This window comes from Electrona antarctica, assembly GCF_951216825.1.
Source record: "Electrona antarctica genome assembly, chromosome: 16".
In the NCBI taxonomy this organism is placed as follows: Eukaryota; Metazoa; Chordata; class Actinopteri; order Myctophiformes; family Myctophidae; genus Electrona; species Electrona antarctica.
In genome coordinates, this window is record NC_136797.1 from 33442641 (window position 1) to 33460252 (window position 17612).

Below are 17612 nucleotides of genomic sequence, written 5' to 3' on the forward strand. Positions count from 1 at the left end.
TACAAAATAGCAAAAAGCAGATTTACAAGCTCAGTCACATTGGGGCGGCGGCGGTGGCCCAGGGGTAGAGTGGCTGGATGGTAACCGCAAGGTTGCCAGTTTGAACCCGGGCTCCCCCAGAGTTGGTGTCCAAGTGTCCTTGAGCAAGACTCTGTCTGAACCTGAATCTATGAAAAGCGCCTTGGATAAAGGCGCTATATAAAAATGCACCATTTTATTGCGAACTAAGGCGAATATAGAGGTTAATTGGTTGAGGAAATGTACCCCCTTCCCTCTGTTTTTCTCTTTTTTCCTTTTTTTACAAATTGAGCCATGCACACAAGACACAACAGTGCAACAGGGAACAGGTGCATAAGTTATAAATACCAGAGAATGCATTCTCTCGCTCCCGAGGATCCATGTTGACACAGTTTGGTTCTGACATGTGTAGAGACGTCCTGTGGGCATGTGCTTCCCCTTGCAACAGTGCAGCGTGTTTATAGAGCTCAAGCGTGCTGATTTGTGCAGTTCATCACCCATTCACTACAAAGGCTATACCAGATCTATCATTCTATAGTGCAGTGCAGAACATCATTGCATAAGACGTTGGCCGCATGTGAACGTGGGCTGCAGCTGTAATTCAAAGGAAGCTTTCATGCACATGTAATCCTTTAGTCCCTGATAAGTCTGATACGCTTCCTATTTAACGATCCTTGATTTGCCCTGTGAGCAGTTTTTTTCCCCTTTCCTGACTTTAGATATTCATTTATTTTTTATAGATTCTTTTTATTTTTAGTTCAATGGATTTTACGGTTTTGGGCCTCAAGCCCCACTGTCACAGAGATTTTAGGGTTAGGGTTAGAGTAGGGTTCACAGAGAGAATACCTTGATTTCCAGAAATCGGTTGGCAAAATGATTAAATCCTGCAGAACATGAACAGTTTGTGGATTTGCGCTCGGCACTGATTTCTTGGCATTATTGGCACTAGTGACATATCATGTCTAAATCAAACGGGACATTTATAGATGAAGGATTGTTTCAATTTGTGGTTCGTGGGTGACAGCAGACTGCTGGGCAAGCGCTGGCGTCAGATCAACATATGGAATGTCAGAACAGGTCAGCTCCATATATGGAGATCTAAGGGGGGGCAGTGTCTTGAGTGGTTTGAGGGCCCAGGTAGAAGATTAAGGCCCGGGCCTTAATCTTCGGCCTGTTGAGAACTCTAGTTTTCGCTGGCTGCCGGGCGTGGCTGCACAAATAACTTTGGGCCAGGCCCGTCTAGAGTTTAAATGGGAGACATCGAAGAGGAAGGATGGATGGGGAAGGATCAACATATGGAATGTCAGAACAGGTCAGCTCCATCTGACATTCCATATGTTGATCTAAGGGTTTGAGGTTTGAGGTCAGATGTAGAGTTGCTGCTGCATCCCATGTTGTATTAAATCAGAAACGACGGGGGTGGGGTATAACAATGGAACTGTTTTGACTGTACTGCCTGTCTGAACTGTCTTGCAAAAGGAATAAAAACAAAGTACCGGTAAACACGTAATCAGAACCAACCAGAAATGTGTTAAATCCAGTCTAAGGAAAGTCTAAATAACATGCATCACCCATCACCACATCCTCCCGGACCCGCTGCATGTTTTTTCTATAGCACCCAACCCTGCAACATTACTTCCACCAAATGTTGAGTCCTCCTTGGTTAGTTCATAGTTGGCAGCCCATCCAGAGTTTAACGTGCATGTATGTATGGACTAAATTGTAATCACAGTCTAAATGAGTCTATATCAAATTACAATGACACCTTTCTTACAATTGTTTTACAGTTGCAGTGGTTTTCCACAGCTGTCTCCATGGCTAAATATTTGTTCATTGCCATGGTTTAAATATCGGTATTGTTTATTTGCAGCTTGCAAAGAAATGTAGTATGACTGCTGTTTTCACTGTTTGTAAATTGCTTGACAGCCAGCCAGTCAACCACGACTGTTTGACCATTGCCACTCTTTGGCCTCATAACCACAGAGGGTAAAACACAGATGACTTGAGCTGTTGTCTGAAAATCCTGCAGAATTTACATTCCAGAGACATAGCGTGAGACAGGAGGCTGATGACCCTGTTCCCATACCGTGCTCCCATATACTGGGCTCAAAGCCTCAAACACACAGTATACTTAGAGATGTTGACCCTGTTCCCATACCTTGCTCCCATATACTGGGCTCAAAGCCTCAAACACACAGTATACTTAGAGAATTTGAGAAGTGAACAACTGTTCTACTGCAAATGGAATACCAGTATTGCATTCACATTCTTTGTTTGATCCTTTGTCCTTCTGTTTCTTTAAGTATGACTTGTTACATTTTGATAGTGACTCCTAACTCCTTGGATAATTAAGCTGTGGTAATTATGTTGATAAATATCCAGTCACGTTTTAATACCCAAGCCTTGTTTTGATAGCTATGTGTTCCTCTCACTAGCTAGCTAGTATTTGTTCCAAAAAAAAAAATTACTTTATAACCCTGGCCAGTATTCTATTTTCTAATATGGTTGTGGAGACTTTGAGAAGGGAATACGCTGCAATAAACTCCAAATTTTCCCAGGCAGGCCGTAGTTCTCACTGCAACTGCCAGCTGTTTTCCAGATGTTTGGTAGCTCACACCCACCCATCCTCCAAGCCCAGGGGCGAATGTAATCACCCTACTAAACCAAGGTTAACTTTGTCTTTAGAAGACGGGTGTTGTCTGTTTGTGCATGTGTGTGAGTTTAAGGTGTTGCTTGCATGGCAGGAGCTAAGAGAGAATGTTTTTTTTTGCCCCACTACCAGAAGAAATGTTCAAGGTCCATCTGACACTCTCTCCAAAACCACTGGCTGGATTATCATGGATTTCGCTTTTGCACCTATTTATTACTTTACATTTGCCATGTGTGATGGATGGGAACAAGCAATAAAAAAGGTCATACATGATGGGTCAACTGCTGTATCTTACATAGAGGTTCAAAAGGCTAAAGTTCGAACATGCACTGAAGTGTTCATGCAGCATGGCCTCTGGGTGCTGCTAACAGGGCTTTAGACTTGCAGTCTTATTTGCATTCTTAAGCATTTCAACTTAAATTTAAAACTTTATTTTATTGTTCTTTGTTTGTCTTGTTCCTGTTCTGTTTTTAGACTCATTGTGCGACCTTAGCCCCACCAAAGGCATGAGAAATGGGAACTTGATAGTACTCAGTCATTTACAATCAAGTTTACTCAACAAGTACATTTTTCATCAGACCAGTCATTCTATGGTGGTTGTTGGAGACTGAATTATTAAGTAGCTTTATAGATAGTCCATTGGTACCTTTGCAAGGTCTGGTTCACCACTCTTACTGTAGGATTAACATTTATATCTGGTGTTGTAGTAGATATATTTCAGGTTTGAATGGTTCAATCATAAGTATAGATCAGCTATTCTATCATTGCATAGTATGTATAGTATATGGACACTTGCATTTTGGATGTTTTTCTGCATAGCCCTGTGTTCTTCCCAGATCTCTGTGGTATCGGGGATTGAGGGGTATCCTTTGTTTTTGCCTCTGCAGGCACCTATAGAAACATAGCCTGGGAGGCATACCATTTTCGTGTTTATGATCCGGATGGGAGAGGATCTGATAACTTACGTCATGTTGTACGTAGTCAGCTTTGTAGTCATCAGGCCAAAACCCCCAAACCGGAATCAGAATTACCCAAAATAATTCCCAGCGATCAAGGGCATCATAATGTAGGGCCTACCCAATAAAAGCCTTGATGCGGTGTATGAATCCGACAAGTTTCTTCAAGTATCTCTTGGAATAGTTTGTTTGGTATATCCATCTTTTATTCCAACTTGTAGCGACTGGGAAACTAAAAACAACAAAAGATAGACCGGATCACACAGGCGATTTAGGAACACAGACCAGTGTCTGGTGACACGAGGTTAGTAGAAACAGGAGCTCGATTTGGCACCTTGCCAAACAACCTAACAACCAACATGTTAAGGGCAGTAGTGCTGACGGATTCTACTGTTAGCACTGTAATCTGTTTTGAGAGATTACTGTGGTATGAACTATTTGCAGTGATGTGATGTAACCTGTTTTGTAGTGAAAATTATGCAATTGCAAAATCATTGAATTGGCAGACTGTTTCTCAGAAACAATGTAACACTGGAGCAGAGCTCAAGTTCAACAGTTTTATGCAGAGAAAGGATACAAATACTCACACAGAATATTATAAATTGCATTTAGGTTGCCTTAAAAAGGCTGTGTGGCTTAATAGTTCCCACCCAGTTCCCACTTGCTTGAAATGCATGCGATTTACTGCATTACCGGTATATTTAATTTTGGTGTCCTGTGGAAGTGGACGGCGGTCTTGAATGCTGGTATATTTCTTACTGTCCATATCACGTCACCCTACAATTGGCAGAAGGCCTGCATTGTTATCTGGTCCCATGATTGTGAATGAAAAGCGTCACTTTACCGTGACCCTTGACTCTTTGACAGTGATGGTACCATGGTGCATACTTTACTTCTATGAACAAATACTTGTTCTATCTTAAAAAAAAGAAAAAAGCTTAATAAAAACAGTGTTGGTGTAAGCGATTTGCTGGAAAGATCTCTTGTATGCAATGCATACTGGTGGAGAGAGAAACTGTTCAATGACTAAAATGCTTTGTAAAAGCAATAGGCATAACTAGATAAAGGTTAAGTAAGTAGTATTCATAGAGCAACTCATTCAGTTTACATATAGTAGTGTGCATTGGGTCGGGCGTGAGCAAGACTATGAGAGAACCAACCAGACTAGAGTTAATGGTTGCCAGACGACAGTTCTTTGTACAGTACATTATTACAGTATTTCCTTCACTTCAACTAATGTGCATGGAAATCTGCTAAGTATGAAAACTATTCACTCAACTAGAGATACGATTCGGATTACGCTTCTACCGTAGGTTCACGATACGATTTTTCACATTTTCTTTTAAACACAAAATTATTTTACAGACATATAACAGAAAATACATTTGTTTTGTTACACAAATCCAGTATTTTCTTTCTCTTAAAATGTTCTTCTCTTATGCTCAATACACTAGCAAATTATTTTCTTCTCTTTTTACACGCCCTCTGCTGTTTTCATAGTGTTTCAAATTGTGATTTAATCACAATTGAAATTGTCACCAGTTTGAAATTGTAACCCATTTAGGACTAAGGCCGATTTCTTTCAAATATTTATTCAAAAATTTCAAAAATGTTATTTTGCTATATACTGTACAGCAACAAGAACCCCAAAAGGGGTTCCCTTTGACAGTAGAGGTAGTCAAATTAAATTAGATTGTTCTAATCTATAGAATGCAAATATCTAGTTTAAATGAGTGGTCTTGCTGGGTGATGTATTTATTTTAGTTTAGGTTAAATGCTGTGTTTTTCCTCAGTGGCAGTGCCTTTCTTTCTTCTTGTCTAGAGGCCTTGTTTAGTATTTCTAGATAGGGATGAGCCATCTGTTGCCCCCACCTCTGTAATGAACCCAGGAACAATGTGCTCGAATGTGATAATGAGGAGGAGCAGACCAGACGACTTCAATCTAATCATTTTAAAGTCAGAATTACCAGACAAACGTGGGCTTTCCTACAGCCCCCAATATGATGTAGCTGATTATTGTCACCACTGCATGCTCTTGTAGTGTTTGTCTCTGTGCTACTATAGTTCCTAGCATTGCCTCCAAAGTGACTTTAACTCTCCTATCACACACTGTATTAGTTTAACGTGTAGTGTACATTTACAACATTTTGATAGGCAACATCATTGTCTGTAACATTTTCCTGCCATGCATTTAACCCGTACATACTTCAGTACTATTGACATCATGTTTGTGCCACTAAACTTGTTTAAACCTGCAACATGCAGATGCTTAAATTGTCCTTTACCTTGTGTATATATATATCTCTTTCTGCTGACTCTGTTGTCCTTGCAAAAATCCACTTCCCTCATACTCCATGCAAGCCTGAACAAGAGTCAGTCAACCATTACATCTGTCTCCATCCTTTGATGTTCCCTTAGGTAGGCCAATGCCAGCATTCAGCGTAGCCTAAATATTATAGAAAAACTTTAGGGTGGGTTACACAAGAGTGGAGTTCCTTTCTTGAATCATTGAAGAATAAGGGATTGTTCTTGTGTACCTTGAATGAAAAAGTTGTGTGTTATCACAATCCTGTGAAGTGTTGGAGACTGGGGCCAGTTTTCTTCCCTTATCTTCCTGTCCGTTTCATCCCCTGTGTCTGAACTCATCTGACAAGAAGGCACTGTGAAGTTAAATTAATCATAGTCTCACAAGCAGGTCTATGAATGCTTTCATCATGCAGTGTAGATGAAAGAGAAGGAAGAGCCATTGAGAGGGGGACTGCTTAGGTTAGGACGGGGTGCATACTTAGTTTAGACTAGTCATTGGTTAGACATGGGTTTGTTTGTTTGTTTGTAACCTTTATTTCAGGGGAATCCAATTGAGACCAGGGTCTCTTTTTCAATGGCGCCCTGTATACAAATAAGAACATTTACATTTTACATACATGACATGGACACACAGTACAACAAATATAATCCACAAGCACATACACACAGAAACAAAACCTTGTAACAAAATGTTACAGAAAGCAGGTGCATATGCCTTCCTCTAGTGTGAGGTCAGTTAAGAGTATCTTAAAAGTAGTAAACGAAATAAAAACATTCAACTTCAATTTGTTTTGACAACCATTCCATAAATGTGGAGCATACACCCTGAAGGCAGTATCTCCCAATTTAGTAGTAGTTTTTGGTACCTTCAATAAAAGCATATCTTGTGATCTAGTACCATAAGCTGATGTATTGAGAGCTAGCAGTTTTGTTTGGGTTAAGGTTTAGGTGTGCTGCCCCGTGGGAGGTTAGGTTTAGGGTGAGGGTTTGAGATAGGTTGTAGTTGTAGGACTAATGACTGGTCTAACCAATGACTAGTCTAAACCAAAAACTGTCTAAACCTAGTACTGCACCCGGGTAGGGCAACTAAAGTTCACTCTAGTTTGACGCACACGGCGTATATATCTATTCTACGTCCGAGCATAGACATGGTAACGCCCTGCCTGCCTCTGATTGACCGACCGTCCGTGGTGGGAAATAAATAAATAATAGTACGATATAATACAAGAGAATGACAGCTTGGCACGCGGCGCGCAACAGTAACTTTTATGTTTTGTAGAAGAGGCAAACTAATATATTATTTATGCCGTTTATTTTACATGTGTACAGTGTAAACTTGAAACATTATTGTACTGTAATCTCTTTTCCCTTGATCTTTATCTTTTTTAGTATAATGGTATTTACTATAATTAGATTAATACACGATAATCAACACTAACACACATTCAATCAAAGCAAACGGCATAAGGAATATTAGTTTGCCTCTTCTACAAAAATCAAAGTTACAAGTTACTGTCGCACGTGCCAACCTGTCATTCTATTTCCCACCACAGAGTAACCTTGCATGCACACGTGCACACATCCCTGTCCATAGACACATTTAAAGGTACAGTAGCTGGCATTTCACACTCATTTCCTCTCTGTCCCCTCCCATCCTCTCAGCTGGGAATGAAACCTTATTTAGCCTTCAGCGAAAAAGTGTTGTGTGATTATGTCGCTCAGCGGTCGTCAAAAGTCACCAAAGCATGAATCAGGCTTGAGGCCATGTGGAGGAGGATGTGGTGGGGTTTCGTGAGAAGACCCTGCATGCATTGACACAGTTGAAGATCTGGCATTAGTAGACAATAGGGTCTCTTACTCTTTAAGTGTCTTTCGTGTGAAGAAAGCTGTTTCTTACTACTTTTGGATGTTGTTGACGTCTTTGATTACTTTTGATCTTATCTTATTGGCAAGTGGCACTGTTCTGTGCTTCAGAACACATTCATTCCACTAGTGGCTTTTCTAACTGCAGGATTTTTAACCACTCTTTGTTTTCACACTATAGTAATTATCTTTGCTGAAAATGTTCTGACTGAGCTTGTAGATCTTCTATTTTGGCCCAGGATAGGGAAGCTAAGATTCAAGAGTCTTCCCAAATCGTCATAATTAATCAATCTCCAAATCCCACAAATTAATTTTACTGGCACTTTTACCAAGTCTCTCCAAAACTCATGAAAAATACGCAAGTTGTAATACATCCAATTTACATATAGTATTCACTTTTCTTGGTACACTGACTAGTGTATCCTGGAAGTCCAAGGCAGTGGTGAAGTGGCCAGGGCTTGGTTCTGCCATGGGCCAGACTTGACTTCAGGTTTAGATCAGTGAAGTGAAAGAGAGAAGCAGACACTAGGCCAGTCTAGTCTCGCCTCCCACTAGCCCCCGCCAATTCACACAATAACAGGAAGGGCATACATACCATGGTTCTCTCCCTCAGCTGCATCTCAAAAATAGCTCCTCCATTCCCACAGAGCAGGAAAAGAAAGACCAAAACTAAGTACCAGAAACAGAACCTTTGCATCACAACAGAGATTGTTGAACAGTGGCATAGTATTAGCTATGTCTTTACATGTGTTTCCATGCTTTGGTTTTCAGGGACAAACAGGCAAGTTTGTCGCTGATGGAAGGAGTTAGTAAATCAATTGGTTTACTGTTAAAATGACCTTTGATTGTGTCCATTTTAGATGTCTTTTAGATTCAAATAAACCAAATCCTGAGCACTTGAGTCTTGTGTGTTTAATAGCATTTCCCAGGTCATTATAAAGGATGTCCAATCAAATTGTAAATGTGCAGATTAGATATTCTGGATACCTGTGTGACACGTACAGTAGTGCTAGTGCAGTGTGTGTTATCGTGTAGCTGTAGTATTTTCCATACTTTCTCTTGTTGGCACAAGCCAAACTCTTATATCACCCTGAAGAAGACTTTGTTGTCAAACCGTTTGTTTATTCTTCAATATATTCACATTGCATCGAGGCTATGTGTGCGGCTGTCTTATCTTTTATATATTAGATAACAAACATGGTTTATTCACATATCCTGAAAGCTGGCATGGTTTCAGGCTGTCAACAATAACATGTCTGCACTTGCAACACCAAGGTTTGAAACCTGGGTTTTCTCCATGGGAAAAATCTACTGCTCAACCAAAGGGGAATCCCCCACCACATGTGCATGTTTGATCAGAAAAGCAGTAGCCTAAAAACTTTAAATAGCCCAAAGAGTACACAAATTACGTTGTGGTCAGCTTCCCTTGGTTTCTTATCAATACCCTGGAACCACAGACAAATGCTTTTCATGATTTCATCATGACAAGCTTGATATTTCATAAGTCTAATTTTAATAATGTTGCCGGTGTATAATTATTTCAGTGGGATCAAAATATAATGAGTTTGAGCTAGTAGCAACCTTTATTGATTTATCGGACCCAGTAGTGCACAGCCAGCCTCTTCTCTCTGTGTAATCTACTGTGTCTAATGCCCATGGACTACTGCCAGTGGAGATGGGAGGATATGTGGGTTGAAAACAAAGAGAAGCAGTTAGTGACAAGAACAGGGCTTGATTTGGTCGTAATCCCATTACGTTTTAGGCTATATCGTTGCAATGCAGGCAACATTTTTTGGTAAAGTGATACACAATTCCAACTTTAACTTTAGTCACTCAGAACATATTTTGTGACACTTTTGGATTTGCTGTCTAGATTGGTTTATTGAACTTTCCACTGGGAACACTTTTCTAAGTGTTGGAGTTTGGAAGCACTCGTCGGAAGCCACTGAACGGCCCTACGTACCACCTTTTTCGAATTTGCACAATGAAAACTAGTGCTTCCAAACTCCAACACTTTATCACAAATTATCACAGCATGGAATTTCTTAGCAGAAAGTAGCTCATAACATGTCTAGGGTGGATTTTTATGAAACAAACGCTTTACAGATTGAAAGAGGATAATTTAAGCTTGCCTTACAGCTGCAATGTTGGTGAGTTTAATGTAGTTTAATACAAGCAGATCAGACTTTTCTATTTGGATGGATGGGCTGTCAAAGGGTTGGATTGGGGGTCAAATCTACTAATCAAATGATTCCCGAGCGCGGCGCACGCTGCAGCTCACCGCTCCTTGGCTGCGGCTCAACCGCTCCAAGAGATGGGTCAAATGCGGAGAACAAATTTCACTGCGGTAACGTGTGTGACAAATCGTATGACTTTGACTTTGACTTTGACTATGGAGGGTGTTGCAAGCAACTCATTCAACCCATTATAAACAAAATCTAGTGCTGCAAATTGCGGCTAGTCAGGAAATGAAATGAAATGAAATGATTACTATATTTACCCAGGGTATCTGGGCTAAGCTCAAGAACTTGTTTCCAGCCAGACCCTGCTCATAGAACATTTCATCGTAGTGGTTCAATGCCTTGTTCAAGGGCACTTCAGCGGTGGTAATTTTTAACGTGTCGGACCGCTGATTCGAACTGGCGACCTTCCGGTATCAAGACCGCTCCGCAATCCGTTCGGCCACCGCTGCCACAGGAACATGCTTCTGGTTAAATCCAGCTAATTATTAACCCAGACTATCACAGGGATAGAAGACATCTATTCCTCTGTGTAATCATTCTTCTTTAGAAAGAGAGCAATGCCTGAGCCTACACAACACACACAACTAGACGGTCATCTCCTTAAGCAGTTTACTCACTTTAACAGTAAAGCGTTGTTTCACAAGCTGCTTGTAGCCACCTGCAGACTTCACTATTTTCTCACATATGTGGTTATTGGAAATGGACATAATAAAAATAATGAAAACATGCAAACCTAAATAATATGTTAAATCCAGTAAGACTCCTTTATATAGGCGACGGGCGACCGAAGGAGCACCTGGATGTGTTTGGTTCCATTACCGTACTTAGAAAATACTTAAAATGTGCTGACATAAAATGTTATTTACCATATGAACTTGGCTTGCAAAACAGTTTTATTTATATATATTTTTTAAGTCAAACACAGGATTGACCTTTTCTGGTTGTGGTCATTACTCTTTGTTCACCACAGGGTGTGTAGCGCTCCAAGGCTGTTGATGAGTTTAACAGACCTGTTTGTCTGTCTCTGTTCTCTCTGGCAGTGGCTGCTCTCTTCTAGCCAAGCTGCATGTTGCTCCACACACTGTGCCAGTCCAGCTACATTCAATGACTCACATTGGCTCCATTTTCTCTCTGGTTTGGGTTTCATCAGAGCTGTGATGCTCTACTGGCCTGCCACCAAAGGTGCTGCCATCAAACTAGAAATGTCAAGGTTTACTCTCGGCCACTGGTTAATCGGCCAAACGTTTCCATACAATGCGGCCAAGCAGGACTCAAAGTGAGAGAAGGACCTTAGTTTAGGCATCTAACTTATTGGTTCTTGTTGGATCCACAATGTGTTTAAAAGGCTTTTTTTATAACGGTGTGCAATGCAACGATTGTGAAACTGCTTCTTTACTGTTGACAGTGGAGGCTAGATCGAGTGTTTTCTCATGTTTCATCCCGCAGGCTCAAGTTCAGCAATCTCTCTGTGTGTGTGTGTGTGTGTGTGTGTGTGTGTGTGTGTGTGTGTGTGTGTGTGTGTGTGTGTGTGTGTGTGTGTGTGTGTGTGTGTGTGTGTGTGTGTGTGTGTGTGTGTGTGTGTGTGTGTGTGTGTGTGCGTGTGCGTGCGTGCGCGCGCCAAGTATTGGGATCTGGTTGGTTTCTTCCATCACCAAATCCAATATAATTGAATTCATCCTATAATTAAAATACTTCTAGTAATGTCTTGCTATGTACTGGCAAGTGGCTGATTAGTACAGTAATCCATTGACTACACGACAAAAATCAAGATGTCTATTTCAATGTGTCTTTAGAACAATCATGGCAACTACCTGCAGGTTTCACTTTAACCTTATATAATATAATGCATTAGGTCTAGCTATTAGCCTAAATTATGCTTCATCATACGACCATGTGGCTGACCAAAAATAGCTGAATAAGCCGTATAGAGGGTATGCGCGTCACGCGTGACATCATCATCAAACCAGGAAGTCATGCAGGAATGCCTACTGAGTGGCAAAAAACTACTTTCTGGCCTTGACAGCCCATTCATCCACACAGAAAAGTCTGATTGCATTAAACAACGTTAAACAATGTTCAACTCACTTTGCATGTTGCTTTGCCACTCGATTTTCCACTCTATGTGCCATTCACTTTAAGCATGCGCATACTCTCTATTGTCCACAGCAAGTGTGTTTTTTTTTTTAGGCACAATAATTTGCATCAAGAATGAGGCAAACAGTTCGTCGCCTTGGTATCTTTGCTCCAGTTTGCTTCCCCTCCCCCCATTTAATAGTTAGGATGGGTAAATTCTGAGGACATAATGTGCAAATATACAGTGACAAAAATACCCCTAAGAAGAGAGGGGACTACATTATTAATTCTTATGTCTTTTAGTATTTTTTTATGCTGATAATCCTGTTTCTCCTTTTACAGGCGGCTAAAGGCTACATCCTCCTGTTTGACGTGCTGGGAGGGGGTGAGGACAAGTATCTCTATGAGCCTGTATACCCAAAGTGAGTTGCTTTCCCTCCTCTCTCTCTCTTTCACTCACACAAGACACATACTGTACATAGACACCAGTCACAGCAACTATCTCAAAACTTGGCTGTGAGAGTGTGAGTACGGCTGCGCTATATGGACGAAAAGGTTTATGTATGAAGCACTCAATGACTGGTTTTAAAAAGAGTTTCTAGAAAAAAAGAGTAACTAGAAATATCTGCAGTTGCATGTAGTAAACTGAAACACAACTTGTTAGCCATGTTAATTTGAAGCTACACTTTTTTTTTTAAACTATAAGAATAGAGGAATTGAGATTATGATTTATTTATTTATTTATTAAGCCTATTTTGATGCATGACCTATAAAATAAACAAATGTTGAGAGCAAAAAAGCTCTTCAACCCATTTAGATCGGAGGCCGCTTCTAAAAACCCTTCTAAATCCTAACCTGCGTAGGCTATGTAGGCATCTCACTGTCTTTATCAGATATGATCTTATTCCAACCAGTACAATGAATGTAGTCAGATCAGTATCTTAGTTTGACCTAGCTTAACCTACCCATATCTAGTTCCCTACGTGCTGCATGTCTGGACATGGCCTCCTCTAGAACACAAGCGTTGTATTTTTCAGTGCTCCAAACCATGTGCCACTCCAAGATACCATAACAGTACAGTAAGGCCAAGTCTGAACTTGTTTGGTGCACTCTCACTATTCTAAATTTGGGAAAGGATCACTGCTGGATACATGCACACAACTGTAGCCGCTGGCTAAATACATTTCAGTGCTTTCCTGTCTACATATTTAACAGTGTGTGCGTGTGTGTGTGTGTGTGTGCGCGCGTGTGTGTGTGTGTGTGTGTGTGTGTGTGTGCGCGCTACAGAGGGAGTCCACGTGTGAAGGTGACCCCAGGCTACAAGGAAGAGCAGTGTGCGCCGGCACTCTCTTTAGAGATGAAGAAACCTGTGGATCTGGAGGCTCCCATTACCAGGTACTGTAAATCACCTATCTTTGTTTTCTGTCTGTTTTTCTCAAAGGCAGATTCACAGATTACCTCACACTTACATTCATATTAACATATTAATCCATTTAGGCCTGACGTCGAAATTAAAAAAATGTCTTCAAAATCCAGTTTTCTGAAAAACCTCATGTTTCTGTATCAGTGGTGCTCAATATTTCATATCAAGGACCACCAAAAATATATGTAATTTGCCACTGACCCACATCTGAAAATATGTTGTTCCAGGGGACCCCCCCAGAAGCAAAGATTTGAGTTAAAAACATTCACTCTGAAAGAATATATATTCAAAGATTTGTACCACATTTTCACGATTTTTCAAAAATTGCAGACCTACAAGCTCGTAGCGCGCCACTCGGTGGCGCGCTATGAGCTTGTAGATCTTCTATTTTTCAATAGCTAAATTATAACAATGTTTAAAACACCAAAAGGGGTTCCTGCCCAAAATGGGTTTAACTCCATGAATCATGATTGTTGGCACCCTGCCCTTGTAGTTAACCTTCACCCACTGTGGCCAACTGGACATTCTTTAAGTGAATTTCCTTCCCATAATTTGAGGTTCTGTAAAATTGCACACTTGTGTTTAGAATCAGAAACGACACTCAAGAAAAAAACAATTATGCTTCTCGCAAGTTTATGGATTTGGATGCCTCGGCTGTCAAACCTATTCTTCTAAAATGGTAACTGGTGCATTTATATAGCGCCTTTATCCAAGGCATTTACATTCACCCATTCACACACGCATTCATACACCGATTGCGGCGGAAGCCATGCAAGGTACCAACCAGCACATCGGGAGCAATTTGGGGTTAAGTGTCTTGCCCAAGGACACTTCGACATGTATACAGGAGAAGCCGGGATTCGAACCACCGACCCACGCATCATTGGACGACCTGCTCTACCTCCTGAGCTAACATAAGATTTAACAGAAAGTGTTTATTCTTGTGCTTCAGATTTTTTGTGTGACAATCAAAATTATTATGCTTAAATTACCACTCCATTCTTCTAATTTGTATAGGATCAATCTGCCATCTTCCTAGCATCTGCTTTGATTTGCTGAATGACTCACACTTTCCACATAGTTTCTGCTTCTTCTGTCCCACATTTTTCAATCATCATGTCCTTCCTTTTTGAGGCTTTTTGGTATCTGCAGTTACGCAGCCGATCCAACTTTTCAAATGGACTAACTAACTAATTTTGACAAAATATCGGTCAAAACGTTGGTGATAGGTGGAGTAGGACACTCCAAAAGCAGGATAAGACCCCACTGCAACCCAGCAGGTTACAGCTATCACCCCTAGGGCTGATATGGCTCATTGACAGATTATCACCTTCCTAACCCAGGGCCAGTAAGTGGCTGGGCTCTCCACGATAATCAAAAAACCTACATCCTTCATTCCATCTAATTGTCTTCCTCCTCTCCTTTTTATACTATATTTGGTCCCAGCTCTTCTCTCTATTGGAGACAATGCACTGCTTTGTGGTTCCTGGACACACACACACACACACACACACACACACACACGCACACGCACACGCACAGCCAGTGTTGTTTGCTCTCGTGTGTATGTGAAAACGGCTAGCCCAGCTATGGCCTCATTACAGATGGCCAGCAAACCCCTCAGGCTTCACACTATAGACACAACCCAACGATGACTAGTTCTCTGTTTCCAACACCCTACTGTTGTTACCCCCCCCCCCCCCCCCCCCCCAACACACACATCTATATAACTCACACACATCTATATAACTCCCTTCATACCTCCGTTGTATTTGTTTACCCTTGTTCCTTGTCTTAACCCTATTTTATACTTACAATGGTGTCACACTGCGAAAATAGCCGATCTACAAGCACTACATGCGTACCGGTAAATAGGATTGACAGGTTCAAAGTAGTTAACCTTTTCACTTTCCTCTTCAAATCCAGCCTCCAGTCACTCCAGGAGGACTTGCTGGTGTGTACAGCGGATGGTTACCTCCATGTGTTGCACTGGGACGGTCTAGGCAGCAATGGGCGCAAGGCCATCTGCCTCACTACCATCCCCTTCTCATTGGACCTGCAGTCTGCAAGAGGTTAGCACAAACGTATGCCGACGCAACCCCCCCACATCCCAACCACTGTTGGCTGGCTCTTCATCACAAATAGAATACATTCAACTTCAACTTGGTCACATCACAATGTTTTGCAGTAAATGTCAAATATACATGAATTGCATGGTCAAAAGGGAAAGGAGGGAGAATATCTCTAAGCATATACTGGTATAAATAGCTGCAGATATAGAATCACAGTCTAATGTGCAGGTGAGAGAAATCATTTAGCAGCAGATCTCAAACACGTAGGTGATAGTGATAGTGAAGTGATAGTTCCAGTACAGCAGCAGGGGAGCGTAATCATAGACATACATAAAGTGTGTGTGTGGCGGCCTGTGTTGCCATGTCTGACATGGTGACAGGGCTGTGTGGCGGCCTGTGTTGCCATGTCTGACATGGTGACAGGGCTCAGCTCTTGTTCCACAGTCTGATGGTTGACATCCTGTCCAGGATGTTTCCCCTGTTGACACATTGGTTACATGGATTAAAGTTCTCAGTCGCCACGACTGATTTCAGTTATTTGGAAGCAAGTATGTCTTCTATGGTAGCATGTTGCACAGCGAAAATAGCCGATCTACAGACGCATTGAGAGCTTGTAGATAGGCTATTTTCAGTAAATATTTTTGAGTGGTGCAACCACTCCTATAGACGGCTGTGTGTGTGTGTGTGTGTGTGTGTCTGGGTCCCTGTGTCCGAGCACGGAAATATATAGCCTTTGTTCACCACCAAGTGTCACTGTTGCACAGCCTAACACACAGACACACACAGGCCAGGGAGGAAGTACAGTACAGTACAGTACAGTACAGTACAGTACAGTACAGTACAGTACAGTACAGTACAGTACAGTACAGTACAGTACAGTACAGTACAGTACAGTACAGTACAGTACAGTACCACTCACTTCAGACGGGTCTGATTTTGTTTTTAAAGATTAGAGCATTTGAAGTGGTCAAACTAGCATTCTGTTTAGAAGCATGTTCCATTAAATCCTAATGGTCACGGATATTTCATAAAAGTGCAACGGTTAAAGCCTCAGTCTGTGATTTATTTTCCTGGTTGGCTTTATATAGAACAGAAGGAACAATATTACAATACTAAAACAATCGTAATGTTACATATTGTGTTAATTGTTTAGCGTTCGTGTGGGAGGCTCCTTTCAATAGGACTTGGTCATACGAAATATGCTCAGTCATGAGATTTTATTTTGCTTTAATACATGTGGATAATCTGTGTTGTGTAGGTGGCCCTTCCATAGACTTGGAGGGAGTACATATCAGATGTATGGAGTATTGTGTGACCCTGGATGGCTTCGCTGTAGTCCTGAGTGACGGGCGCCTTGGCTTCGTCACACCTCTCAGTAACACCATAACGGCAGATGTAAGGATGCGCACACACACACACACACACACACACACACACACACACACACACACACACACACACACACACACACACACACACACTAACATGATTATTTACATTAACATGACTGATGATGAGGGAGTTGGCAACAAAGCGCTTTTAGCTGTCTAGATGGGATGTCATGCAAATATGAAATATTTAGGCATTGTGTGTGTGTGTCCGTGTGTGTGTGTCCGTGTGTGTGTGTGTGTGTGTCTGTCCGTGTGTGTGTGTGTCTGTCCGTGTGTGTGTCCAGCCATTACAGGGAGTGTGGGCAGCAGATGTGACCGATGGCACTTGTGTGGCTGTCAACAACAAATATAGGCTAATGGCGTTTGGCTGTGCCAGGTACGTGTGTGTACACTACCGTATATTCAGTTCTGTGCTTTCTAGTGAATCTTTAGAAACTGTGTGCATGTCACTTTGATTGGGCAATCTGCAAGCATGGCAATATTTTCCCGTCCTCCGTCACCCTTTGCCTCCCTCAAACACGTGATTTCATTCTAGTTTTCACTTTATTTATCTGCCTTTCTGTGCCACTGTGACAGAGTTGCAGTTTGCCCCGAAGTGAGTTATCTAATGGACATT

The 17612-nt window shown here is 41.4% G+C and overlaps 1 protein-coding gene across 2 annotated transcripts in view; it reads left to right on the forward strand.

Annotated features, from left to right (window-relative positions):
* ric1 (RIC1 homolog, RAB6A GEF complex partner 1) overlaps positions 1–17612 on the forward strand; it is a 57431-nt gene that overhangs the window by 11584 nt on the left and 28235 nt on the right. For both annotated transcript variants that reach the window (XM_079524353.1, XM_079524354.1), the window contains exons 3-7: positions 12453–12532; positions 13398–13505; positions 15460–15605; positions 16864–17000; positions 17281–17372. In XM_079524353.1, coding sequence (XP_079380479.1) covers positions 12453–12532; positions 13398–13505; positions 15460–15605; positions 16864–17000; positions 17281–17372 — 563 coding nt within the window. The remainder of the gene's footprint in view (positions 1–12452; positions 12533–13397; positions 13506–15459; positions 15606–16863; positions 17001–17280; positions 17373–17612) is intronic.